Below are 27,415 nucleotides of genomic sequence, written 5' to 3' on the forward strand. Positions count from 1 at the left end.
ACAATAAAACTTAATGATTTAATTCATGTTTAATTGCGCTATTAGAAGATAGGTAATTAGATTGGGTTAAAATAGCTAACAATACATTGGGAGAGCTTGTTAGTGATTTTAGGATTGTTTCCCCTACTTGAACAATTAAAATTGATTAACAAACTAATAAAATAAATTGGATAGAGTTAAGTGAAATCAAAATCCTTAGTAGTTTTAAAATCCTTGAATTCTTTTCATCTGAGTATTATCGCTTGATTTATTTCTGTTTTCTTCTAAGAATTATTTTTTTTTTTACAATAAACCTCTCTTATTGCCGTTTAATAATAATAGGTTAACACAATTTTGGTACTTGATATACAATACCTGAGGAGACGATACTCTACTTACTTTATATTACTTGCTACGATTTCGTATACTTGCTACGATTTCGTATACTTGCGAAAAATCACTGTCAATCCACAATAACCCAAACTGCATTATATTTCTTCTGGGTAAGTGGAAGTCTCATTACAAAATCCATAATCACCTTTTCCCATTTCCATTCTGGAATTTGATGTGGATAATGTAATCCTGCTAGTACTTGATGTTTTGCCTTAACCCGTTGACAAATTAGGTATTTAGCTACAAATTGAGCAATATCTTTCTTCATACCAGTCCACCACTAGTTCCTCTTCAAATTCCTATACATCTTAGTCCCACCTGGATGCATAGCAAATGGAGAATCATGATCTTCCTTTAAGATGAGATGTATCAAATCTAAATCTGAAGGAACACATAACCGATCCTGAAATAACAATAACCCATCTTTATTAATGGAAAATTCTGGTCTTTTACCATCTTGTGTCTCTGAAAGAATCTTTTTGTATTCATCATCATTCAGCGTTGCTGCTCTCATCTATCAACCAATAGAGGCTTCATCTGAAGATTAACCAACACCTAATTATTAGAAATCTTCTCAAACTTAGCGTTAATAGACCGTAGATCATGGACTAAAGATAACTCTGTAGTCCTCAAGCTAGCAATAGTCTTACGGCTCAATACATCTGCTACCACATTAGCTTTCCCTGGCTAATAATCGATGATACAATTATAATCTTTTATCAACTCAAGCCATCTTCTTTGTCTCAAATTCAACTCCCTTTGAGTACCAGATACTTCAAACTCATATGATCTATGAAGATATAGCATTTCTCACTATAAAGATAATGTCTCCATATCTTCAACGCAAATACAATGGCTGCAAGTTCTAAATCATGTGTAGGATAATTCCTCTCATGTGGTTTCAGTTGGCATGATGCGTAAGAAATATCATTTCTATCTTGCATTAACACACAACCTAATCCATTATGAGGAGCATCACTTTAATTGGTAAACTCTTTACCTAGAATAATGACAATGCTTTCGCAAGTGTACGAAATTACCACAAGTAATACGTGATGAGTAGAATATCGTGCCCATGAGGATTGTATACCAAGTACCAAAATTATGTTAACCTATTATTATTTAAACAATAAATGAGGAAATTGTTTCAAGAATTTAAATTCAACAAGTAAAAATAAGAAGAGGTCAAGCAAACAATTATTGATTAAAGAAAACAAGGATTAACAACTACTAGGGATTTTGATTTCACTTAATTCTATCCAATTTATTTTATTAGTTCATTAATCAATTTTAATTGTTCAAGTAGGGGAAACAACTCTAAAATCACTAACAAGCTCTCCCGATGTATTGTTAGCTATTTTAATTCCGTTTAACTACCTATCTTCCAATAGCACAATCAAACATGAATTAAATCATTAAGTTTTGTAGTTTGTTTATGAATTCATAAATTAAAGTTGTTAATTCATGAAAACCCCCCATGAGTCAAACCATATAGCTTCCGCATCAAGTTATTATTCTCATGTGATTCATTAACTTTTTCATATCAAAAATCCTTCTTCCGATAGTGATTAATGAAATCAATCAATACAGGGAAGAACCTTTGCCTGGAAGCATTAAGTTTATCAATAAATCATAACTTGAACAAAGAAAAACAAATCTAATATTATAAATTGGAAAAGAAATTAAGCTACATCAAATCTCTAGTATGAGAGTTTAGTTAAACATGGTACTTAAAATAAAACTGAATAATACTTGATGAATATTCCATAATCGATAAGAATAATGAAAGAAATAACAAGATTAAGAGTTTAGAAATAAGAACTAGTTAACAATTGGCTCGAGATGGCTTCCTTGAATCTTTGCACAACTCTTGAATACTTGAACTCTTAAAGAAATGAAACTATATACAAGACTAAAAATGAGATCTTGGATGAGATATGGGATATGAGAAGGGATTGTATGATATATGGGGATACTTACAATGATCTCTTCTTCCCTTTATATAGGCTCCTTGGAAGGGAAATTAACATAGTTTAGGGAATAAAGTCTACCTTTGTTAGGAAATAAAGTTCTCAATCAAGCCTTAAATTTCTCTCAATCATGACTTTCCATGTGCATAGATTAAAGCTTGATTTGCATGTGGAGAAAGCATCCAAGGTGAGCTCATGGAAATGGCGGGAATTGATTGGCAATTTTGACTCAAATCAGCTCTTGGTCTTTTAGCACGGGCGTGCTATGAAGCACAGTCTGGGCATGCCAGGCTTTGGCTTTGTGGAGGACTCAGCACAGGCCGCGCTGTATAGCACGCTTGAATAGGGTCTTGTGGCACGGGCATGCGCCATAGCACGGTCCAGGCGTGCTAGGCTCTGGAAGTCCAGTGCATGTGTAGCATGGGAGTGCTTCAGCTGGCACGCCCTTGGGTTGATATCTCCATTATGGCACGGGTGTGCGCCCTAGCACGGTTAGGGCATGCTAGAGTCTGACTCTTTGCTTGATTTTCCTGGGTTCTTAACACGGGCGTGCTGATTGGTACGGGCTGGGCGTGCTAAAATATTTTGCTTCATTTTATCCTTTTCTGTGCCAAAACCCTACAAATTTTCTTAAGATAAAGTGAGTTGTGTTTCAAGGAAGCTTTTAAATAAAAACATAACAAAATTAAATAAAAACTAATTTAATTAAATAAAAAATACTAAAAATCTTAATAAAAATTATATTGAAAATACTATAAAAATAACACTGTCAAAATTCCCCAAACTTAAACCATTGCTTGTCCTCAAGCAACAAAACTAAAACATTAGCTTAATATGGTTTGGAATAATCATTCACAATTTCAAAAAGTATCCAAAGTCATTACATAAGAATAAAATATGTGTTTCCTATGCTAATCATTTTATAGCCAAAATTCAATTTTCAATAGAACACATTCCTTTACTTAAGCATAAGTTAACAAGTTTTTATCATAAACAATTATTTAATCTTATGACAATTAGAACATGAATTTACAAAAATCATTTAACCTTTAAATGAGATATAAGTTCAACACTCCCATAGGCAAAGTTAATCATCCTTTCTACACAATTGAAATGCATACAATTTAAAAGATCAAAAGGTCTTTATTTATCTTGTAATGGGCTTTTAGGGATATAATCTTAGCTAAAGAAGAAAAGGATAATATGGTAGACAAAAGATACAAAGAATGCTTAATATCAGGATTTTCATTTATACTAAAAACAATTTTTATTTGTAAAGGGAGATTAAATTGAAGTTCCTTACTAGCTTGAATTTAGAGTTATTTTTGGCAAGGTCTCTTCATAGCTCCTTAGATAATTTCTTCCTTGCTAAAGTTCCTCGAACTTGAATTTTTTATTGATTTCTTTACTCACGAGGTGTTACTCTCTGCTAGTATTAATGGAATTTTCTCCCTTTGTCGCTATGTTTTAATAAAAATCAAATCCTTCAATTACACATTATTGCACTTAGGGTAGAGAATTAGTTTGGTTTAATGGCTAGGTTTAAATAAGGGTGAACAATAAATTATTGGATATAGGTTTCAAATTGGTTTCAAAGGTCATACTTTCTCAGGTGGTCTAGGCTAATTATGAAGTTTAAGAAAAGAACGCCTAAATCATCTCTTTCTAAATGTAAGCATTAAAAAATTTTTGTCTTGAAGGGAATTTTTAATTTTGTTTTAGGAATGCCAAGGTTAAATAAATTTTAATGAAAATCATATCTATTTATCATAAAATGTTCACAAAGTTAATGTTTATAATCTTAGAAACAAATGGTTAAACTAAAGAATTATGTTAAGTTAAAAATTCAATTTTAGCTAAAAATAATTAACTTTCGAAGAACCATTAATTTAATCAAAGGTTAATGAATTGAAAATTTTAAATTTGATCACAATTATTCCGAACTTATTTTACTGATGAAATAAAAATAACTCTAAGAATATAAGAATTTTATAGCTTTAGCTAAAACCTCTTTCCCCAACTTAGTAAAGCACATTGTCCTCAATGAGCCATATGCAAATCCCCAAACTTATCAAATGATGTATAGTGTAACAAAAGAGTAAGAGGTGGAGAGATGAGTACAATCATTGTATTGAACGATACAATAAAATCGAGCGTTGGAGTTTTAGCAAAGCTATAAAGTTAGAAAAGCACTAATAATAGGAATATATAACATAAAAGATTCAAAGTATAGTCTGAAAACAATAGTGAAAACAAAAGCCAAGATAAAATGTTCAACAGAAACAAAAAATAGACAGTAATCAAAACTAAAGCGAAAGCCATCAGGATTTAGGTGGCGGCAGTGGAGGAGGTCACAACAACTGAAGCACAGTTTGGAGTTGATCGGCAATACCTTGATATTGGGATTCGAGGCTACCATGCATGATTTCGATTGACTGAAAGCAGTCAGCAATCATTGTCTCCATACCGTTAAGCCTAGTATCAAACATGTCCACTCGGGACATCATCCGTGCAAGCACCTCATCATTGGACATGTTCGATGTTTCTTGAAATGAAGGCCCAGCTCTAGAAGTACTTGCACCAGAAGAAGTACTAAAAGCAAGGAAAGGAGGTGGATTATCCTCCTATATGTTAGTTGCACCGGCATCCTCAGTCTCGTCATCATCAAAGCTATCTACTCAAGCACCCACTAAACGGTAAGAGTCTCCTACCTTTTCAACCAGCTTCATGTGAATCATAACGTCTAAATCTAACCTGGTTCCCTTTCCTCCTCCCACACTATCATAAATCGGCCTAGCGGGATTCTAAACCCTCAAATATGCAGCAATGCAGGTCATAAAACACCCCATCATAATAGCACCTTTATCTGCTCTCGCTACTCTAGCCCATCTTTGGCATAGCCAATAACCAACATTTAGCAAAATACCCTGATTAATTGCCCATAAAAAATATAGTTCATTGCGACTCAACACCCCCATCACTCTCATCTCTCCCAAAAATGGTGTTGGCGAGGAATTTGTGAATATATCGTAGGGCAGCGTTTTTCAATTTGGAGGCTTTAGAAAACCTAGGATTATAATTATTTTCTCCAGTTAAATCATGCCATCGACTACCATCCATATAATCCATAGGTACTTGGTTAAGCGCATTTTCAGTGGGAAAACCAAATATATGACTAACCTCATTTACGAAAAGATCACAAGTTCTTCCAAATAGCCTGAACCTAATTTTGCTATCGAAATCAGGCAATAAGCGAATAGCAGAAGAGTATGAACTCAAAAACTCTAAAACTAGAGGTGCGTAAACAAGATCCTTCATGCCAATAAATTTTTCCCACCCAATTCTCCTAAGGGGTTCTAAAACTGCATCCCTAAGCCCCACTTGTGCTAGCGCAGATTCATCAATAAATTGATTTGGTAAGATTGGGCGTAGAGAGAGTTTGTTATACCTGTCCAGTTGATCTGATGAGCCAACCTCAAATTGAGGAGGATCTGGAGATGTAGTAGGTGGAGAAGCAGTGGAGGATCGATTTCTAGAGCGTTGTCCCGCGGCTACAGATGAGGCAGGCCTGTTGCGCTTGTATCTTGGAGGCATGGTGAAGGATAACTTGAAGAAAGTGGGTGTTTTGAGGCTTTAGCGTGAGAGGAAAAAAGAGAAAAGGGTTGAGAGGAAGGAAGCGGCTAGGGCGTGCTAGATGAGAATGAAAGGAACTAGGGCGTGTTGTTTAAATAGAGGCGCATTTTAATGCGCCTCTCTGAACGTGGCACGGTCGTGCTATCTAGAACAGCCAGGGCGTGCTTGCCTCTGTCTCTTAAGGCAGTAGCGGGCATGGGCGTGCGTGTCGGCACAACCTGGGCATGCTAGATGGCAAGGTTGTGCTGATGAGCACGGCTCGGGCGTGCTTGCTTCTGTCTCTTGAGGCGATAGCGGACATGGGCGTGCTTGTCGGCATGGCTTGGGCGTGCGCGCCTCTGACCTGCAGAAGGAAATGTGACTTACCTCACACGAGCGTGCGGCTAGGCACAGCGTAGCTAATGAGCACGGCTCGAGCGTGCTAGCCTCTGTCTCTTAAGAGTAATTTTCCTCTTTGAAGCACGGCTGTGCGGAGCAGCACGGTTAGGGCGTGCTACTTCCTGGACTTCTTGCACCTGAAAAATATTACTGAAAGCAGAAAAAATGGAAAATTATTATTATTATTATTATTATTATTATTATTATTATATATATATATATTGATAATTACAACAAAACAATTGATCTAAAAGGGTTAAATAAAATGGGTTGTCTCCTAACCTCTTTTATTTAACATCGTTAAGCTCGACGTACTGAACTTGATTCTAGCTATTCAAGACTTATAGTTGTTTTAACAGGATCGAACTTTCCATCGTGGAAAACGTTTAACCGTTGAGCATTGACTTTAAAACTTCGGTCACCATCCATTATCTCAACTGCTCCATGCGGGAAAATCTCCTATCGTAAAAGGGCCGGACCATCTTGAGCGCAATTTACCTGGAAAAAGGCAGAGTTTAGAGTTGTAGAGTAATACCTGTTGGCCTACTCTTAGATTCCGCAGGATAATATGCTTGTCATGCCATTTTTTTGTGCGATCTTTATATATTTTAGCATTTTTATAAGCATGAAGCCGCATTTCTTCCATCATGTTTAACTACAGTAGCCTCTTTTGACCAACTTCCTTAGCATCAAAGTTGAGAAATTGGATCGCCCAATATGCCTTGTGTTCCAACTCGATAGGGAGGTGACGAGCCTTACCATACACCATTCGATATGGAGACATACCAATTGGTGTTTTGAAGGCAGTTCGATAGGCCCAAAGAGCGTCATCGAGCTTCTTGGACCAGTCCTTTCTGGATTGGCCAACTGTTTCCACGATCTTCTTGATTTCCCTATTCGTGACTTCCACTGCCCACTCGTTTGAGGGTGATAAGGGGTACCTATACGGTGAGTAACACCATATCTGGAAAGAAGGGAATCTAAGTATTTGTTACAGAAGTGCTTACCTCAATCGGTGATTATAGCTCTTGGAGTTCCATGTCGTGTGAAAATATATTTCTTTATGAAGCTCATCACACTTTTGGCATCATTATTTGGAAGGGCTACAGTTTCTGCCCATTTTGAAACGTAATCGACCGCACTAAATTGTATTGGTTAGAAAATGATGATGGAAAAGGACCTATGAAATCCAAACCCTAGATATAAAATATTTCCACTTCAAGGATGTTGTTTAATGGCATTTCATGTCGTTTTGAAATGTTGCCTAATCTTTGACAACGGTCACGTAGACGAACAAAATTAAAGGCATCTTTAAATAAGTTAGGCCAATATAAACCGCTTTCCAAAACACGTGCTGCTGTTTTGCTTGCTCCAAAGTTTCCTCCACACTCCATTGAGTGGCAAAATCGGAGAACACTTTCCATTTCTTCTTCCTGTATGCAACGTCGAAAGAGCTGGTCACTACAATACTTGAAAAAAAATGGTTCCTCCCAATAATAATATTTAAGATCATGAAAGAATTTTTTCTTTTGTTGATAGGAAAGATTGGGAGGAAGGATCTTGCAAGCAAGGTAGTTGACTATATCAGCATACCAAGGAGCTTGCGCCTTAGCTAGAAGAAAGAGATGTTTGTGGGCGAAATCTTCATTGATTTGCAGTTCATCTTGTTCTTCTTCCCCCAACTCAAGCCTAGATAAGTGATCTGCTACAAGATTGTCGGTTCCCTTTTCATCTCAAATTTCTAACTCAAATTCCTGCAAAAGAAGAACCCAACGAATTAATCTTGATTTTGCATCTTTCTTTTCTAACAGATACTTAATAGCAGAGTGATCAATGTACACTATCGTTTTAGCTCCAATTAAATAAGCTCTAAATTTATCAAATGCAAAAAACAATAGCTAGGAGTTCTTTCTTAGAGTTGGCATAGTTTAATTGCGCATCATTTAATGTGCGGCTTGCATAATAAATGACATGCAATTTCTTTTCTTTTCTTTGTCCAAGAACAACTCCCACTGTGACATCCCAGGTTTGGGGCACAACACCTTAGGCGAATCCCACATCGGCTACGCACAAGGTGGAAGTCCTATACATAAAGGGTGGCAACCTTGAACTAGTGTGACGCGTTTTGGGCTGGCAGAGCAGAGGTTTCCCTGGCCCAGGAACAAAACCGTGAGGGTTCAGGCCAGGTTTGGCACCCAAAGCGGACAATATCACACTAGGGCTGGGCTGTTACAATTTGGTATCAGAGCCAAGCCTTGTCCCTCTGGTCGGTGGTGGGGCAAACCTCAGCGAGGACGCTGAGTCCCTAAGGGGGGGTGTATGTGACATCCCAGGTTTGGGGCACAACACCTTAGGCGAATCCCACATCGGCTACGCACAAGGTGGAAGTCCTATACATAAAGGGTGGCAACCTTGAACTAGTGTGACGCGTTTTGGGCTGGCAGAGCGGAGGTTTCCCTGGCCCAGGAACAAAACCGTGAGGGTTCAGGCCAGGTTTGGCACCCAAAGCGGACAATATCACACTAGGGCTGGGCTGTTACACCCACAACATGATCACTTGCATCACACATAAGTTCAAAGGGGTGACTCCAATCTAGTGTAGAAATGATAGGCGCTAAAGTCAACTTCTTCTTTAATCTGTTAAAGGCATTTAAACACTCTTCGTCAAAATTGAAAGGGACATCTTTTACTAACAAATTACAAAGAGGTTCAGTAATTTTGGAGAAATCTTTGATAAATCTCCTGTAAAATCTGGTATGGCCAAGAAAACTTCTGACTCCTTTTACTGAGTTTGGAGGTGGTAGTTTTTCAATCACTTCCACTTTGGCCTTGTCCACTTTAATCCCCTTTCATGAGATTTTGTGGCCTAAGACAATTGCTTCACTAACCATGAAGTGGCATTTTTCCCAATTGAGAACAAGGTTAGTGTCCTCGCATCACTGCATCACTAAGGAGAGGTTATAGAGGCACGATTCAAAAGAACCGAACACAGAAAAATCATCCATAAATATTTTAATGAAATTTTCAACCATGTCAGAAAATATGGACATCATACACCTCTGAAAAGTGGCAGGAGAATTGCACAGCCCAAAAGGCATTCTCCTGTACGCAAAAGTACCATAAGGCCAAGTGAAAGTTGTTTTCTCTTGATCCTCCGGAGCAATCGGTATCTGGAAATATCCTGAATAGCCATCTAGAAAACAATAGTAAGGGTAGCTGATATGTGCATAAATTGTCACTTTTATTCTTAATATTTTTGGTATTTTTGAGTTGTTTTCAAGCTTAAATCAGTTGGTTGAACAATTTTTATCAATTAGACATGATCTAAGTTATTTTTTTTGAATAATACCATTTAATTGAGGAATTTTCAGCATTGTTAATATTTTTGACCATTGTTTGCTTCTTCAGGCATAACTGAATGTATAGATGTTCAAATTGATTGATTTATGATTCGTTGGAAAGATAGAAAGGAGCTCTACAAATTTCTAAGAGGAGGCAAGATTCAATTCAGCATTGAAATTCATCAAAAAGAGCTCTGAATCTAGAACAAATGTCATGAATGAACAAGCATGAACGGGTTTTATTGTTTAAGACATATCTGGAGCTCCAAGAGTCAAAATTAGCTCAGCCCAGGCCCATTTGAATCTTAGAAGATGGCCTTACAGTTGCTTTGAAGACAACTAAATGAAGTGAGGTCGTTTTGATTGTCCCAAAAGCCATAAAAGATCACATTTTTAGCAGAAATATCTGCTTCAACCTGATTTGGTTTTTAGGTCGTATCTTCTGCTGTGAGTGTCTGTTTTGGGCGAGCCTTAGTTTGTTAGAAAGGTGAGAAGGAGATCTACAAGTTTGTTGAAGAAGTTAGAATCAGATTCGAAAAGGAAGTTACTGCGAAATGGGAGAGAAATCAGAACAATAAAGATTTCTGTTGACTGTTTTTTATTTTCCCAAGTGATTAGAGATTCTTTGGGTCTTTTGAGAGGCTATATATAGTTGCAATTCTGGAGCAGCAGAGGCACGTTTTTCTTCCCACATAGTTCACCATCTAATTTGAGAGTTTGTTTCGTTTTCTTTTGTTTTAGTGATTGAAAGGCATGAATATGAGTGACTAATTTCTTAGTTCAGTTCAAGACATTCAATTTCCATATGTATAATTGTGAGACTTGTTCTTTATTTAAATAATTGTTCTTTGAATATCTGTTGTTTCTTATAATTAAGGTGTTAATTCTATTAGGTGATTTGCTAAAAAGGCCTATTAGTTAATTATTTGGTAGGATTAAGTGTTATTTCATCTTCATAATTCATAATTGTTGTGAAAGATTGAGTGTTAACAGCAATTAGGTTTTACTGATTATGTTTCAAGTTTTTGGTAATAATCTAAAGAAACAATACGGTTGAATTAAATAATTTATGCTTTTTAAATTATTGTTCAAATTTAACTGCTTCCTGTCCTTACTGCTTTTATTAGATTGAAAAGGATTGCTTAATACCTACTCATTTAATAATTAGAGTTAATAAGGGTGCTGGTCTCAAATTAACTGTAATAGGGAAGTCAGGGAATTTATCATGCTTGTTGGTAAGTTTCAGTTAAGTATTCAAAGAGTAGTTCATTCAAAATTTGTCTGTGATCATTTATACATTGGATTATAAATTGCCATGAATTGAATGTTTATTAGATTGAGTTTCAATTTAAGATTAATAGTCAGTTTTATTTTGATTTCTCTAAGTGAATTTTCAAAAGCCAACCCCCTTTTTCTCTTTACAAAATATCACAAAATTTAATATTTCAGTCTCTAGGGTTCGACCTGAATTTACCACTTATGCAATTAAAATTCAGTAATTAATTTTCGGTGGAATCGACAACCATCAAAAATTTTGGTGCCGTTGCCGGGGACTGAAAGATTATTATATTTTGTGTTTTTATTTTGTTAAAATAGTTTTCTTACCTTTGTGTAGTGTTGTGGTTTCAGGTTTGTGGTAAAATTTGTAGAATTGAAGGAGAATTGAAGTCATTTGGTTTATGATAAGAAGTTCTCAATCTGGTGAAATTATTTTTGATCCTGAAGTAGAAAAAACAGCTAAACCTTTGAGAAAATTAGCTAAAAAAGCTAAACAAGCTAATTTGAGCCAAGCCTCATCTGAACGGACGATTATTGATAGTTCAAACAATTCTCCGAGGGAATCAATTTCAGATTCAGATTCAGAAATTGATACCATGGCTGCCAAAACCTTGAAAGAATTGGCTATACCTGACCTAAATCAGCAACCTTTGTGCATTCAATTTCCTACTTTAGATGTTGCTTTTGAATTAAAATCTGGACTAATCCATTTGTTGCCTAAGTTCCATGGTCTTTCAGGTGAAGATCCACATAAGCATTTAAAAGAGTTTCACGTGGTGTGTTCCAGTATGAAACCTCAGGGAGTTTCAGAGGAGCAAATTAAGCTTCGAGCTTTTCCTTTCTCATTGGAAGATAAAGCTAAAGATTGGTTGTATTACCTTCCTTCCGGATCTATCAACTCATGGAATGAGATGAAGCGAATGTTTCTAGAGAAGTATTTTCCTGCTTCAAGGGCTGCCAACATAAGAAAAGAAATTTGTGGCATTCGACAATACAATGAAGAGAGTTTGTATGAGTATTGGGAACAGTTCAAAAAGCTTTGTGCAAGCTGCCCTCATCATCAAATTAGTGAGCAACTTTTGATCCAATATTTCTATGAAGGACTTCTACCAATGGACCGTAGCATGATAGATGCTGCTAGTGGAGGGGCTTTAGTTAACAAAACCCCGGAAGATGCAAGAAGGCTGATTACTAACATGGCAGCAAATTCTCAACAGTTTGGAATGAGAATGGATCACACACCTAAAAAGGTTAATGAGGTAAGTACATCTAATCTTGAGAGACAAATTTCTGATTTAACTTCTTTAGTGAGACAATTGGCTGTAGGGAATATTCAAACTGTTAAGGCATGTGGAATTTGTTCTGCTTCGGGTCATGCTACTGATATGTGTCCTACACTCCAAGAGGATGAATTAGTGCAGCATGCCAATGCAGTAGGTAATTTTGGATAGCAACAATGCAGGTATGACCCCTATTCTAACTCTTACAATCCAGGATGGTGAGACCATTCAAATTTGAGCTATGGGAATCAACCGGTACAAAATCGATACCAGCAGCAAAGACCCCAATTAACTCAATTGCCTTCCTCTTCACAAAATCAAGGTATGTCACTTGATGAAATTGTTAAGGCTTTGGCTAATAATACACACCAATTTCAACAAGAGACTAGGAATAGCATTCAGAACATAGAGAAGTAAATTGGTTAGTTAGCTTCATCTGTGGGTAAACTTGAAGCTCAAGGTTCCGGTAAGCTTCCATCACAAATAGTGATAAACCCCAAAGAAAATGCAAGTGCTATACTTTTACGAAGTGGAAAAGAAGTTGATAATCAAGTTGTACACGAGTCAAGGAAAAAGAAGCAACAGGGTGCAAAGGATTGTGAGGTTCCTGAAGTCGAGGTAAATTCTAAACTTAAAGTTAATGATGCTAATAATTATCTTCCTCCATTTCCTAGTAGGTTGGCCAAGACAAAGAAAGAAGAACAAGAACAAGAGATTTTGGAGACTTTCAGAAAAGTAGAGGTTAATATACCTTTACTTGATGCGATCAAACAAATCCACAAGTATGCAAAATTCCTTAAAGAATTATGTACTACAAGGCGCAAGTTGAGGAATAATGAAAAAGTTAGTGTCGAAGAAAATGTGTCAGCATTTATTCAACGGAAATTACCCCTTAAGTGTACAGATCCAGGTTCGTTTTCTATCCCATGTAGAATAGGTGATTCTAAATTTGAACGAGCAATGGCAGATTTAGGAGCATCTATTAATGTTATGTCATATTCAGTTTTTCAAACTTTGAATTTGAACACTTTAAAGGAAACCAGTGTTATTATTCAATTGGCTGATCGTTCTAATGCTTACCCTGTGGGAGTAGTTGAGGATGTTTTGGTGCAGGTTGGACAATTAATTTTTCCAGCAGATTTTTACATTTTGGATATGGGGGATGCTGTTCCCACATCAAATTCTGCTTTGATTTTATTCGGAAGACCTTTCCTAAAAACTGCCAAGACAAAGATTGATGTGGATGGTGGCACTTTAACCATGGAGTTTGATGGAGAAGTTGTTAAATTTAATTTTTTGATGCCATGAAGCATCCTGCTGATGATCATTCTATTTTTTCGTTTGATGTAATTGATACATTTGTGCAGGATGTCTTTGAGTTAAGCAATGAGGATGAGTTAGAAGTGGTGATTAGTCAAGGAATTCATGAAGATAATACCAATCAGCCACTAAGTGTAGAGGTTCAAGATGCAGTAATGGCATTATAGTCATTACCAGTAGTTCCAAAAAGGTATGGAGTTTCTAAGATTGATTTACCTCCTCACACAAAACTATTGCCCTCTATTTTAGATGCACCAGTTCTTGAACTCAAACCGTTGCTTGAGCATTTGAAGTATATTTACTTGGGAGATAAAGAGACACTTCTGGTTATCATTTCAAGTAAGTCAACAAAGATTCAAGAAGAAAGATTGATAAGAGTTTTGAGGATGCACAAAGAAGCTATTGGTTGGTGTTGCGTCTCTTTTGAGTTCCCACAAGTATACAGATCGCAACGTAGTAATAAAAAGATCGATCCCACTTGGAACGGGTTATGTCCACTTTACTACTTATCCTTAACACTTATGTTTACAACAATACAAATATAAAATGATTAAACTATAATCCTATTTAAACTTTTAACTAAATATACTACTCAATTCAATAGATAAAAATATAGTAGAATACTTAGAAGAATTGATCATGCATTAGATTTTCTTTTTCTATAGCAAAGCGTGTAACATGCAATAAACGATTCTTTAATCACATATGGTAAGGTATAATTCAATCTCTCGATACATAATTACTCTATTTATTATATGTATCTCTACATACAACAAATGCCTTACTTTGCCAAATATTAAACCTAGTTCTTATTCTTTGATTATTTCAATAAGTTAGATTTAACTTTGACAAAGCAAGTTAAAGATTCACATGCAAATCCAACTAAATGAATTCTATCTCTTTGATCCTTACTGAATAATTTCTTTCTGAGAATATAATTAAGTAAGCTTGATTAAACAAAGACCAAAAGATAACTTAAAGAAACTTTTATTGAATGAAACCAAATAATATTGTTGCTTTGCATAGAAAATTATGAAGCACAACATGCAAAAAGTCTTTAATAAAACAAGAGAAAGATAGAAGTAATCAAACTCAAGCCTCCGGAGGGCGTCACACCTCGAGGAACTCCTGGATGTTCTTTGCACAAACAATAATAAGTGACTCTCGTCATCTTATTTCTAAGTACTACTTTATTATTTTCTACTGTATTCTAATACTACATTTTGCCTATTACATGATGCATATTACATAATGCATAATGCATATGGCATATGGCATAGGGCATCTTTTCCTCTTGATTTGGACTTCAATTTATAGAAGAGGAGAATGATGTTGGTTATGATGGTGATTGGTTGGCCAAGAGGTGCTTCAGGTGACTTCTCTTGGGAAGAGTCCCGACCCTTGCATGGAAAGATATGATTTTCTGATGAAAAGGCAGCAATTACGTCTCCTGGAAATCTCGACTCGCGCTCGCGCTTGCAAAGGTCGCGCTCGCGACTTCTGCTCCAAATGCTTCTGCCTCTCAAAAGTTCTTTCGCACTCGCGCATATGTAAGTCGCACTCGCAAATTTCACTGGCAAACCTTCTGCCTCTCGAAAGTGCTTTCTCGCACCCGCGCAGATGGAAGGCGCGGTCGCGACTTTTGCTTGCAAACCTTCTGACTCTCAGTCCTTCTTTTCGCGCCCGCACTTGTGAATGTCGCGCTTGCGACTTGCCTGTTCTGGGTGTAGGTTGCGTGCACGACCTCCTGTAGCGCTCGCAACTTGGGCATTTTCTTTGTTGTGACTTGCTTCGCGGTGCGAGGGTTGGATCAAGGATTTCTTCCATTTTTTCAACTTGTTTTGGCCTTATTTTTGTATAGAACAAATCTTTGCTCCAACTGTGTTCCTGAAAATTACTTTGAAACAAAACAACACGAACAAACGTAAAATATACAAAAACAATCATGCATTCATGCAATTTATATCAAAATAACATAACAAGATTTGCCCGTTTTGCGAGGCTATCAGTTGGACATTAGCTGATATCAAAGGCATAAGTCCATCGGTGTGTATGCATAGGATTTTGTTAGAAGATGATGCTAAACCAAGTAGAGAGGCTCAAAGGAGGTTGAACCCACAAATGATGGAAGTTGTGAAGAAGGAAATCTTGAAGCTATTGGATGCTGGGGGTGATTTACCCAATTTCAGACAGTAAATGGGTAAGTCCGGTTCAAGTTGTGCCAAAGAAATCAGGTGTCACTGTTGTAGCAAATCAAGATAATGAGCTTGTTCCAACAAGGATTCAAAGTGGATGGCGTATGTGCATCGATTACCGCAAGTTAAATTCTTCAACAAGGAAGGACCACTTTCCATTACCATTCATTGATCAGATGCTTGAGCAGTTAGCAGGTAAGTTGTATTTCTGTTTTCTCGATGGTTTTTCGGGATATAATCAAGTTGTGATAGCACCAGAGGACCACGAGAAGACTACTTTCAGTTGTCCTTTTAGAACTTTTGCGTTTAGAAGAATGCCATTCGGACTTTGTAATGCACCTGCAACATTTCAGAGATGTATGGTTAGCATATTCTCAGATTTTATTGATAATTGCATTGAGGTGTTCATGGATGATTTTACTGTGTATAGAGATTCATTTGATGCATGTTTGCATAATTTATCTTCTGTTCTTGAGAGATGCATTGAAAAAAATCTTGTTTTGAATTATGAAAAGTGTCATTTTATGGTAGAACAAGGAATTATTTTGGGGCATGTTGTTTCTAATAGGGGTATTGAGGTAGATAAGTCAAAGATTGATTTAATTGTGAATTTACCTTACCCCACAACTGTGAGGGAATTGCGCTCTTTTCTTGGTCATGCAGGTTTCTACCGAAGGTTTATCAAGGATTTTTCTAAAATAGCAATACCTTTGTCTAGGCTCTTGCAACAAGATGTTAAATTTGAGTTTGGTGAAGAATGCAAGGAGGCTTTTGACAAGCTAAAGTTAATATTGTCATCACCTCCTATTATTCAGGCTCCTAACTGGACTAAACCATTTGAAATAATGTGTGATGCAAGTAATTATGCAGTGGGAGCTGTCTTAGGGCAGCGTGTGGAAAAGCTTTTTCATGTGATTTATTATGCATCCAGGACATTAAATTCAGCACAGCGCAATTATTCCACGAATGAAAAAGAGTTTTTATCTATTATTTTTGCTTTAGATAAATTTCGATCATATTTGCTTGGTTCTAAAGTGATTGTGTTTTCTGATCATGCAGCTTTAAAGTTTCTCTTAGCAAAGAAGGAAGCAAAGCCAAGGTTAATTAGATGGATTCTTCTTTTGCAAGAATTTGATCTTCAAATTAAAGATAAGAAAGGTGCTGAAAATTTGGTAGCAGATCATTTAAGCAGGTTAGTAACACAAGAGGATCCAATTCCTTTGCAGGAATTATTTCCTGATGAGCAGCTTTTTGAACTACAAGGTATGATCCCTTGGTACACTGATTTGGTAAATTATTTAGTTACTAAAACCATGCCTTCTGATTTGAATAGAGCTAAAAAGGAAAAATTGAAAAGTGAGTCTAGGTATTATGTATGGGATGAACCATATTTGTGGAAATTTTGTTCTGACCAAATTATTAGGAGGTGTGTTCCTGATAATGAGATTGAGTCAATTCTGGTTTTTGGTCATTCATTTGCATGTGGAGGCCATTTTGGACCTAAGAGAAAAGGTAGGAAGATATTGAATTGTGGTTTTTATTGGCCTACCATATTTCGTGATGCTTATATTTTCTGCAAAAATTGTGAACAATGTCAAAGAACATGAAGTATATCTCGTAGAAATGAAATGATTCAAACCCCAATACTTGTATGTGAGATTTTTTATGTGTGGGGTATTGATTTCATGGGTCCATCTCCTTCTTCTTTTGGTTTTACTTATATATTGCTCGCTGTAGATTATGTTTCTAAATGGGTGGAAGCTAAAGCCACCAGAACTGACAATTCTAAAGCTGTTGTAGATTTTATCAAGTCAAACATTTTTAGCAGATTTGGAATTCCAAGAGCTTTAATTAGTGACAGAGGCACTCATTTTTGTAATAGAGCTGTGGAGGCATTATTAAAAAAATATGGTGTTTTTCATAAAGTGTCTACAGCTTATCATCCTCAAACAAGTGGGCAAGCTGAAGTATTTAACAGAGAGGTGAAGTCTATCCTAGAGAAGACAGTGAAGCCGAATAGAAAGGATTGGAGCCTTAAACTTGATGATGCTTTGTGGGCTTATAGGACAGCCTATAAGACACCCATAGGGATGTCCCCTTACAGGCTTGTTTTTGGTAAGATGTGTCACCTTCCAGTTGAGATAAAACATAAGGCTTATTGGGCTGTTAGACATTGTAATTTGGACCTAGATACTGCTAGTGTGGAAAGGAAGTTACAATTGCAAGAATTAGAGGAAATTCGACTTGACGTTTATGAGAATTCTAGGATCTATAAGGAAAAGACAAAAGCATTTCATGATAAACTCATATTAAGGAAGCAGTTTGTGGTTGGGCAAAAAGTTTTATTGTATAATTCTAGATTGAAATTAATGCCAGGTAAGTTACGTTCTCGTTGGATTGGACCATTTATTGTTACTAATGTGTTTTCTTATGGTGTTATTGAAATTCAAAGTTTAGGAACTAATAAGGTGTTCAAAGTCAACGGTCAGAGACTCAAGCCATTTTATGAGGGGTTTCAAGAGCATTCATTGGAGGAAATCAAATTGAGTGATCCAATTTATTTGGATTGAAGAAGCTTTGCTATGACTTTGTTGAGCTAACGACGATAAACAAAAGCGCTGCTTGGGAGGCAACCCTTGGTGGCTAGCTGCCACAATAAGATTTGTTTTATTCTTCTTCTGATTTTTTTTGTTTGCTGTCAAATTTTTATTTATTTATTTGCTCGTTTATTTATTTATTGGGGACAGTAAATGAACTAAGTGTGGGGAAGGGAATTAGAGTTTGAAAGCTGAGATTTGGTGCTAAAATTCATTTTAAATGACAAATTAAGTAGCTGGATGGGTCAAATTTAAAGAATTTTTATCTTGACTTAGAGCAGTCCTTTGAGAAATTGAAAGACTTTCTTGATTTGTTTAGAAAAGTTAAATTGAGTAGCTGGTTTCTCTTGTGCATCTAGAATAACTTGTTGAATTTATTGATTCTTTTTGGCATAAGGTTTGAGGCTTGACTTAATACTGGAGAAACTAATGAATTGCATGACCATAACTCATAGCTATTGCTTTTAGAATTCTTGTATAAACTGCCTAGGCATGGAGATGAGCATTATGTGTGTGTTTGAAAAAAAAAACAAAAAAAAAAAAAACAAAAAAAAAAAAGAAAGAAACAGCAATTAAATAAAGACTTGAGCAGTTGAGTTACTCCATTGTCCGGTAATGGATAAAGAGTAGTGTTAGTCTAGCCACTTGAGTTTGTTCCTTTCTAAGTAGCCGGGTACGGGTATCACTAATATGCGTCCTCGCGCCGAACGGATAATGGCAAACTCAGGTATTCAATAAATGCTCAAGCAACTAATACAAAAAAAAAAAAAAAAAAAAAAAAAAAAAAAAATTAGCTTATTGATTTTTGTGTGGTTGCGATGAATTTTAGTGACCTGGCAGATTATCAAATAATTCTTCAAGCAATGGTTTAATTGATATGAAACTTAAATTGCATGCTTTAAATCACAATATTCGAGCCTTGTCTTTTATGTTAGAAAGAATTTTAATTCAATTCTTTATTCTCTATGGACTTCAGATATGCTTATTCAATTTAACTTTACTTTGTAATTAAGATAGTTTTTCTTAAAATGTACTTTTGAGGATTGTAAAGAGTTGGATGAATTTTCTTTTGGACCATGTTAACAAGTTGAGTTATGCTTGAGGACAAGCATGGATTAAGTGTGGGGAATTTGATATGTGCATAAATTGTCACTTTTATTCTTAATATTTTTGGTATTTTTGAGTTGTTTTCAAGCTTAAATCAGTTGGTTGAACAATTTTATCAATTAGACATGATCTAAGTTATTTTTTTTTTTGAATAATACCATTTAATTGAGGAATTTTCAGCATTGTTAATATTTTGACCATTGTTTGTTTCTTCAGGCATAATTGAATGTATAGATGTTCAAATTGATTGATTTGTGATTCGTTGGAAAGATGGAAAGGACCTCTACAAATTTCTAAGAGGAGGCAAGATTCAATTCAGCCTTGAAATTCATCAAAAAGAGCTTTGAATCTAGAACAAATGTCGTGAATGAACAAGCATGAACGGGTTTTATTGTTTAAGACATATCTGGAGCTCCAAGAGTCAAAATTAGCTCAGCCCAGGCCCATTTGAATCTTAGAAGATGACCTTATAGTTGCTGTGAAGACAACTAAATGAAGTGAGGTCGTTTTGATTGTCAAAAATGCCATAAAAGATCACATTTTTAGCAGAAATATCTGCTTCAACCTGATTTGGTTTTTAGGTCGTATCTTCTGCTGTGAGTGTCCATTTTGGGCGAGCCTTAGTTCGTTAGAAAGGTGAGAAGGAGATCTACAAGTTTGTTGAAGAAGTTAGAATCAGATTCGAAAAGGAAGTTGCTGCAAAATGGGAGAGAAATCAGAACAATAAAGATTTCTGTTGACTATTTTTTATTTTCCCAAGTGATTAGAGATTCTTTGGGTCTTTTGAGAGGCTATATATAGTTGCAATTCTGGAGCAACAGAGGCACGTTTTTCTTCCCACATAGTTCACCATCTAATTTGAGAGTTTGTTTCGTTTTCTTTTGTTTTAGTGATTTAAAGGCATAAATATGAGTGACTAATTTCTTAGTTCAGTTCAAGGCATTCAATTTCCATATGTATAATTGTGAGACTTGTTCTTTATTTAAATAATTGTTCTTTGAATATCTGTTGTTTCTTATAATTAAGGTGTTAATTCTATTAGGTGATTTGCTAAAAAGGCCTATTAGTTAATTATTTGGTAGGATTGAATGCTATTTCATCTTCATAATCCGTAATTGTTGTGAAAGATTGAGTGTTAGTAGCATTTAGGTTTTACTGATTATGTTCCAAGTTTTCGGTAATAATCTAAAGAAACAATAGGGTTGAATTAAATAATTTATGCTTTTTAAATTATTGTTCAAATTTAACTGTTTCCTGTCCTTACTGCTTTTATCAAATTGAAAAGGATTGCTTAATACCTGCTCATTTAATAATTAGAGTTAATAAGGGTGCTGGGCTCAAATTAACTATAATAGGGAAGTCAGGGAATTTATCATGCTTGTTGGTAAGTTTCAGTTAAGTATTCAAAGAGTAGTTCATTCAAAATTTGTCTGTGATCATTTATACATTGGATTATAAATTGCCTTGAATTGAATGTTTATTAGATTGAGATTCAATTTAAGATTAATAGTCAGTTTTATTTTGATTTCTCTAAGTGAATTTTCAAAAGCCAACCCCTTTTTCTCTTTACAAAATATCACAAAATTTAATATTTCAGTCTCTAGGGTTTGACCTGAATTTACCACTTATGCAATTAAAATTCAGTAATTAATTTTCGGTGGAATCGACAACCATCAGTAGCCTGCAAGTCTTTCAAGCATTTGATCAATAAAAGGTAAGGGGAAATGATCCTTGCGTGTTGCTTTGTTCAATTTCCTGTAATCGATGCACACACGCCAACCTGTGACAGTTCTAGTTGGGATTAACTCATTATTTTCATTAGAAATGACTGTCATACCTCCTTTCTTTGGAACCACCTGCACAGGACTTACCTAACTACCATCTGAAATTGGATAAATGATGCCTACGTCCAAGAGTTTTATGATTTCTACTTTGACCACCTCCTTCATGTTTGGGTTCAATCTTTGTTGATGCTCAATTGAAGGTTTGTAGTCTTCTTCCATCAGGATCTTGTGCATACATATACTTGGACTTATCCCTTGCAAGTCAGAAATTGACCATCCTAAAGCTTTCCTATGCTTTCTCAGAACCTGCAACAGCCTTTCTTCTTGATCAAGTGTTATGTGAGAAGAAATAATTACAGGAAAAGAATTACTCTCACCCAAAAATGCATGTTTTAAATGAGAAGGTAACTATTTCAATTCTTGCCTTGGTGGTTCACTCTCTTTTTCATCTATGATGTTTTCATTAATGTTATTATTATCTTTATTATTCAAATTGTCTTCTACGCATTTATCAATAACATCAATCCTAAAACAGTCATCATAATCCATAGGGAGTTTACATGACTTTAAAACATCAAAGATTACCTGCTCATGTCCTACCCTCAAAGTTAATTTTCCTTCGTGCACATCAATCAACGCTCTTGCAGTTGCAAGAAAGGGTCTTCCAAGGATTAAGGATCCTTCCCTGCCTTCATCAATGTCAAGAATTACAAAATCGACAGGGAAAATAAACTTTCCTACCTTGACAAGCACATCTTCTACAATCCCTTTCGGATATTTGATTAAATGATCCACCAATTGTAGAGACATCCTGGTTGGCTTTAGCTCTCCCATTTCTAGCATCTTAAAAATTTCATAAGACATGAGATTAATGCTAGCTCCTAAATCTGCTAAAGCTTTTTCAAAATTAAAATTGCCAATGTTACAAGGGATAAAAAAACTTCCTGGATCCTTTAATTTAGGAGGCAATTTATTTTGAATGATCTGCACTCCTCTGTTAACATCACCATTCCTTGATCATTTATCTTTTTGTTCTTACTCAAAATTTCTTTCAAGAATTTTGCATAACTGGGCATTTGAGCAAGAGCTTCAGCACAAGGAATCTTAATTTGAAGCTTTTTGAAGACGTCAAGAAATTTGAGGAAACTCTTATCGTCTTGCGTTTTCTTCAATCTTTGTGGAAAGGGAACAAGTGGAACATAAGGTTTCACTTCTTCCTTTTCTTCTAGATCAATGATAGGAGCCTTTCTCTACTCTTCCTTCTCTTTATCAATCCTGGGCGTATTTTTCAGTTGTTTGCCACTCCTTAAAGTGATAGCTTGGACCTGTTCTTTAGGATTTTTCTCAGTGTTACTCGGTAACGTACCTTGAGGTCGGGCTGCCATCATGTTTGCAAATTGTCCAATCTGAATCTCCAAGTTCCTTATTGCAGCTTGTTGGATTTTATTGTTCTCTCTGGTTTCGTTCAAAAATCCATGTGTGATTTGGACAGAGTGAGGAGATCGTCATGAGACTTTTTCTCTGGAGAAATGAAACCTAGTGGTGCATTCAAGGTATTATTCGAATTTCCGTACGAAAGATTAGGATGATTTCTCAACCTGTTATCATAAGAATTTGAGTACGGATAATTCCTTCTTCCTTGATTCATCACGTAATTTACTTGCTCCAAGGTTTGTGGATTTGCAGAATCTAACATGCATTCTCCAATTCCATGTTGTTCATTGCATCTATCACATGTTTGTACAATGGAATTCATAGATTTAATGGTTAATAGATCTAACTTTCTTACCATGTTGTCTACCTTAGCATTGAGCGCATTGATGGCATCGATTTCATAAATTCCTGCAGTTTTTCTCCTTTCGGAGTTGCTTTGATAATGGCTGTTGCTTGCCATTTCTTCTATCAAATCATATGCTTCATCGATCTTTTCTATCAAAAGATCCTCCTACAGCTGCATCCAGAGTAATCTTAATATTAGGTGACAATGCATTGTAAAAAGTTTGAACTTGTAACCACTTAGGCAAACTATGGTGAGGGCATTTTCTCAGTAAATCTTTGAATTTTTCCCAAGCTTCATATAAGCTTTCTTGATCATGGTGAACAAAGGTGATAATCTCATTTCGCAATTTTGTAGTTTTAAAAGATAGAAAGAATTTTGCTAAAAATTTTTGAGCTAATTCTTCCCATGTTGTAAAACTTCCAGTAGGACATGATTGTAACCAAGATCGTGCCTTGTCCCTAAAAGTGAAAGGAAAGAGTCTTAATTTTATGGCATCTTCAGAAACACCATTTTGTTTGAATGTGTCACAAATCTCCAGGAAATTTGTGATGTGAGCATTTAGATCTTCACTAGGTAGACCTCCATATTGAATCGAAGTGGAGAGCATTTGAATGATTGTGGGTTTAATTTCAAAATTGTTAGCTTCAACCCTAGGTCTAGTGATACTTGATGCTGCTCCATTGAGAGAAGGTGTTGTGTAATCTCGCAATGTGCGGACATTAGGTTGAGGTCTGTTTTGAAGTTGAGGATTATTCTGAGGTGGAGGATTGATTTCAATTTCCATGTTTGCTTGCCGTTCCGGTCTATTCTCACGAGCTCTTCTAGCAGCGTTGTTTCTATGACAAGTCTTTTCAACTTCTGGATCAAAGATCAGGGGTTCAGTTCTTCCTGATCTTCTTTGCATAAAAACCTGAAATAATCTTCAAAAAAATTAAATGAACAAAAATAAATGTCTAAATTAATAATAGGATAATTCGTATTGATATTGGTAATGCCAATCCCCGGCAACGGTGCCAAAAACTTGACAGTGCTTTCGCAAGTGTACGAAATCGCCACAAGTAATACATGATGAGTAGAATATCGTTCCCACGAGGATTGTATACTAAGTACCAAAATTATGTTAACCTATTATTATTTAAACGATAAATGAGGAAATTGTTTCAAGAATTTAAATTCAACAAGTAAAAATAAGAAGAGGTCAAGCAAACGATTATTGATTAAAGAAAACAAGGATTAAAAACTACTAGGGATTTTGATTTCACTTAATTCTATCCAATTTATTTTATTAGTTCATTAATCAATTTTAATTGTTCAAGTAGGGGAAACAACTCTAAAATCACTAACAAGCTCTTCTGATGTATTGTTAGCTATTTTAATTCTGTTTAACTACCTATCTTCCAATAACACAATCAAACATGAATTAAATCATTAAGTTTTGTAGTTTGTTTATGAATTCATAAATTAAAGTTGTTAATTCATGAAAACCCCCCATGAGTCAAACCATATAGCTTCTGCATCAAGTTATTATTCTCATGTGATTCATTAACTTTTTCATATCAAAAATCCTTCTTTCGATAGTGATTAATGAAATAAATCAATCCAGGGGAGAACCTCTGGCTGGAAGCATTAAGTTTATCAATAAATCATAACTTGAACAAAGAAAAACAAATATAATATTATAAATTGGAAAAGAAATTAAGCTACATCAAATCCCTAGTATGAGAGTTTAGTTAAACATGGTACTTAAAATAAAACTGAATAATACTTTATGAATATTCCATAATCGATAAGAATAATGAAAGAAATAACAAGATTAAGAGTTTAGAAATAAGAACTAGTTAACAATTGGCTCGAGATGGCTTCCTTGAATCTTTGCACAACTCTTGAATACTTGAACTCTTAAAGAAATGAAACTATATATAGGACTAAAAATGAGATCTTGGATGAGATATGGGATATGAAAAGGGATTGTATGATATATGGGGATACTTACAATAATCTCTTCTTCCCTTTATATAGGCTCCTTGGAAGGGAAATTCACATAGTTTAGGGAATAAAGTCTACCTTTAGTAGGAAATAATGTTCTCAATCAAGCCTTAAATTTCTCTCAATCATGACTTTCCATATGCATAGATTAAAGCTTGATTTGCATGTGGAGAAAGCATCCAAGGGGAGCTCATGAAAATGGAGGGAATTGGTTGGCAATTTTGACTCAAATCAGCTCTTGGTCTTTTAGCATGGGCGTGCTATGAAGCACGGTCTGGGCGTGCTATGAAGCACGGTCTGGGCGTGCCAGGCTTTGGCTTTGTGGAGGACTCGGCACGGGTCGTGCTGTCTAGCACGCTTGAATAGGGTCTTGTGGCACGAGCGTGCGCCATAGCACGGTCCGGGCGTGCTAGGCTTTGGAATTCCAGTGCATGTGTAGCACGGGCATGCTTCAGCGGGCACGCCCTTGGGTTGATATCTCCATTGTGGCAAGGGCGTGCGCCCTAGCACGGTTAGGGCATGCTAGAGTCTGACTCTTTGCTTGATTTTCCTCGATTCTTAGCACGAGCGTGCTAAAATATTTTGCTTCATTTTGTCCTTTTCTATGCCAAAACCCTACAAATTTTCTTAAGATCAAATGAGTTGTGTTTCAAGGAAGCTTTTAAATAAAAACATAACAAAATTAAATAAAAACTAATTTAATTAAATAAAAAATACTAAAAATCTTAATAAAAATTATATTGAAAATGCTATAAAAATAACACTGTCAAATAAGTAAAGTCAAAACTGGAGTTTCAGTCAAACACTTCGTCAACTTATCAAAGCTCTCCTGGCATTTATCTGTCCATTCAATCTAACGTTCTTTCGCAATAATTTAGTTAAGGGCAAAACAATCATAGAAAATCCCTTAACAAACCTGCGATAATAGCCAGCTAAACCTAAGAAACTGCGAATCTCGGAAATATTCTTTGGTGGCTTCCAACTAGAAATAGCCTCAATCTTACTAGGATCCACTACAATACCCTCTAAAGATACAATAGGACCAGGAAAAGCAACTTGTGCTAACCAGAATTAACATTTAGAAAACTTAGCATAAAGCTGCTTTTCCTGAAGAGTCTGAAGAATAATTCTTTGATGCCTATCATGCTCTTTTGTATCTCTGGAATATATCAGAATATCATCAATAAAAACCACAACAAATTGGTCAAGATAAGGTCTAAAGGTCATGTTCATCAATCCGTGAATGGTGCTGGAGCATTAGTTAATCTGAATGGCATAACTAGAAACTCATAATTGCCATAGCGGGTCCTAAATGTTGTCTTAGGAATACTCTGCTCTTTAACTCTCAGTTGATGATACCCTAATCTTAGATCTATCTTAGAGAATACAGAAGCACCCTTAAGCTGATCATAAAGATCATCAATCCTTGGCAAAGGATATCCATTATTGACTGTGAGCTTATTCAACTGGCGGTAATCAATGCATAACTGCAAACTGCCATCTTTCTTCTTTACAAATAGCACTGGAGCTCCCCATGGTGACACACTAGGGCAGATAAACCCCTTATCAAGCAACTCTTATGACTGCATTTTCAATTCTTTTAATTTAGCAAAAGCCATCTTGTAAGGAGCAATGGAGATTGGTTGAATCCCTGCCACGACCTCAATCTCAAATTCAACTTCCCTCTCTAGAGGCAATCCTGGTAACTTATCTAGAAAAACATCTGGAAAGTTACACATAGTAGGAATGTCCTTAAGATTAGGAGTACCTACCCTTGTGTCAAAATGTGAGCTATGTATGCTCACAACCATGATGGATCAATTTTTGAGCTAAAGCTTCAGTGATCATAGATTAAGGAAGTATCTGTCTCTCGCCCTGTACACCACACCTGTATATTCTAGCAGTTAAAAATATAATCTTCTTAAGGTCACAATCAACCACTGCTTGATATTCTTTAACCAATCCATGCCCAAAATAACATCAAAATCTCTAAAGGGGATCTCAACTAAATCATAAAAGAATACATGACCTTGGATCATAAGTGGGCAATCCTGATATAACTTGTTGGCAATAACAAGCTGTGCTAATGGACTTGATACTAGCACATCATAAGCCAATCTCACACAAGGAACAGAACAAGAAATCTTAGCACTAATATAAGAGTGAGATCTAGGATCAAATAATACATACACATCATGATTAAATAAAGAAAATATACCAGCCACTACATCAACTGAATCGACATCCTGCCTCTGCCTCATAGCATAAACTCTAGCTGGCACACTAATGGGCTCTAGCTGATTCATTGTCCCCTGACTACCTGACATGTTATCCCTACATCTGCCCCTACCTCTGCCTGCAAACTGGGAAGATCCATAACTAGTAGCTGGTCTC

At 35.8% G+C, this 27,415-nt stretch overlaps 1 protein-coding gene, 2 non-coding genes and 1 pseudogene across 3 annotated transcripts; 2 read left to right on the forward strand and 2 right to left on the reverse strand.

Moving 5' to 3' along the window:
* Positions 1-652: 652 nt before the first annotated feature.
* Positions 653-4,876, reverse strand: LOC149496954 (uncharacterized). Its single transcript, XM_089719977.1, has 3 exons — positions 4,735-4,876; positions 1,140-1,327; positions 653-886 (listed from the first exon to the last, which is right to left on the reverse strand). The coding sequence occupies exons 1-3, from the start codon at positions 4,874-4,876 to the stop codon at positions 653-655; spliced, it is 564 nt and encodes a 187-aa protein (XP_089576103.1).
* A 6,497-nt stretch (positions 4,877-11,373) lies between these two features.
* LOC149496955 (uncharacterized) lies at positions 11,374-18,337 on the forward strand (annotated as a pseudogene).
* Positions 11,932-12,038, reverse strand: LOC149496956 (small nucleolar RNA R71). Its single transcript, XR_016320725.1, has one exon. It is a non-coding gene; the product is annotated as a small nucleolar RNA R71 (small nucleolar RNA).
* Positions 18,338-23,277: 4,940 nt separating the features above from the next.
* LOC119370649 (small nucleolar RNA R71) lies at positions 23,278-23,384 on the forward strand. Its single transcript, XR_005178209.1, has one exon. It is a non-coding gene; the product is annotated as a small nucleolar RNA R71 (small nucleolar RNA).
* Positions 23,385-27,415: the final 4,031 nt, after the last annotated feature.

This window comes from Jatropha curcas, chromosome 4, assembly GCF_041381405.1.
Source record: "Jatropha curcas cultivar XTBG-Jc1 chromosome 4, XTBG_Jcur_1.0, whole genome shotgun sequence".
In the NCBI taxonomy this organism is placed as follows: Eukaryota; Viridiplantae; Streptophyta; class Magnoliopsida; order Malpighiales; family Euphorbiaceae; genus Jatropha; species Jatropha curcas.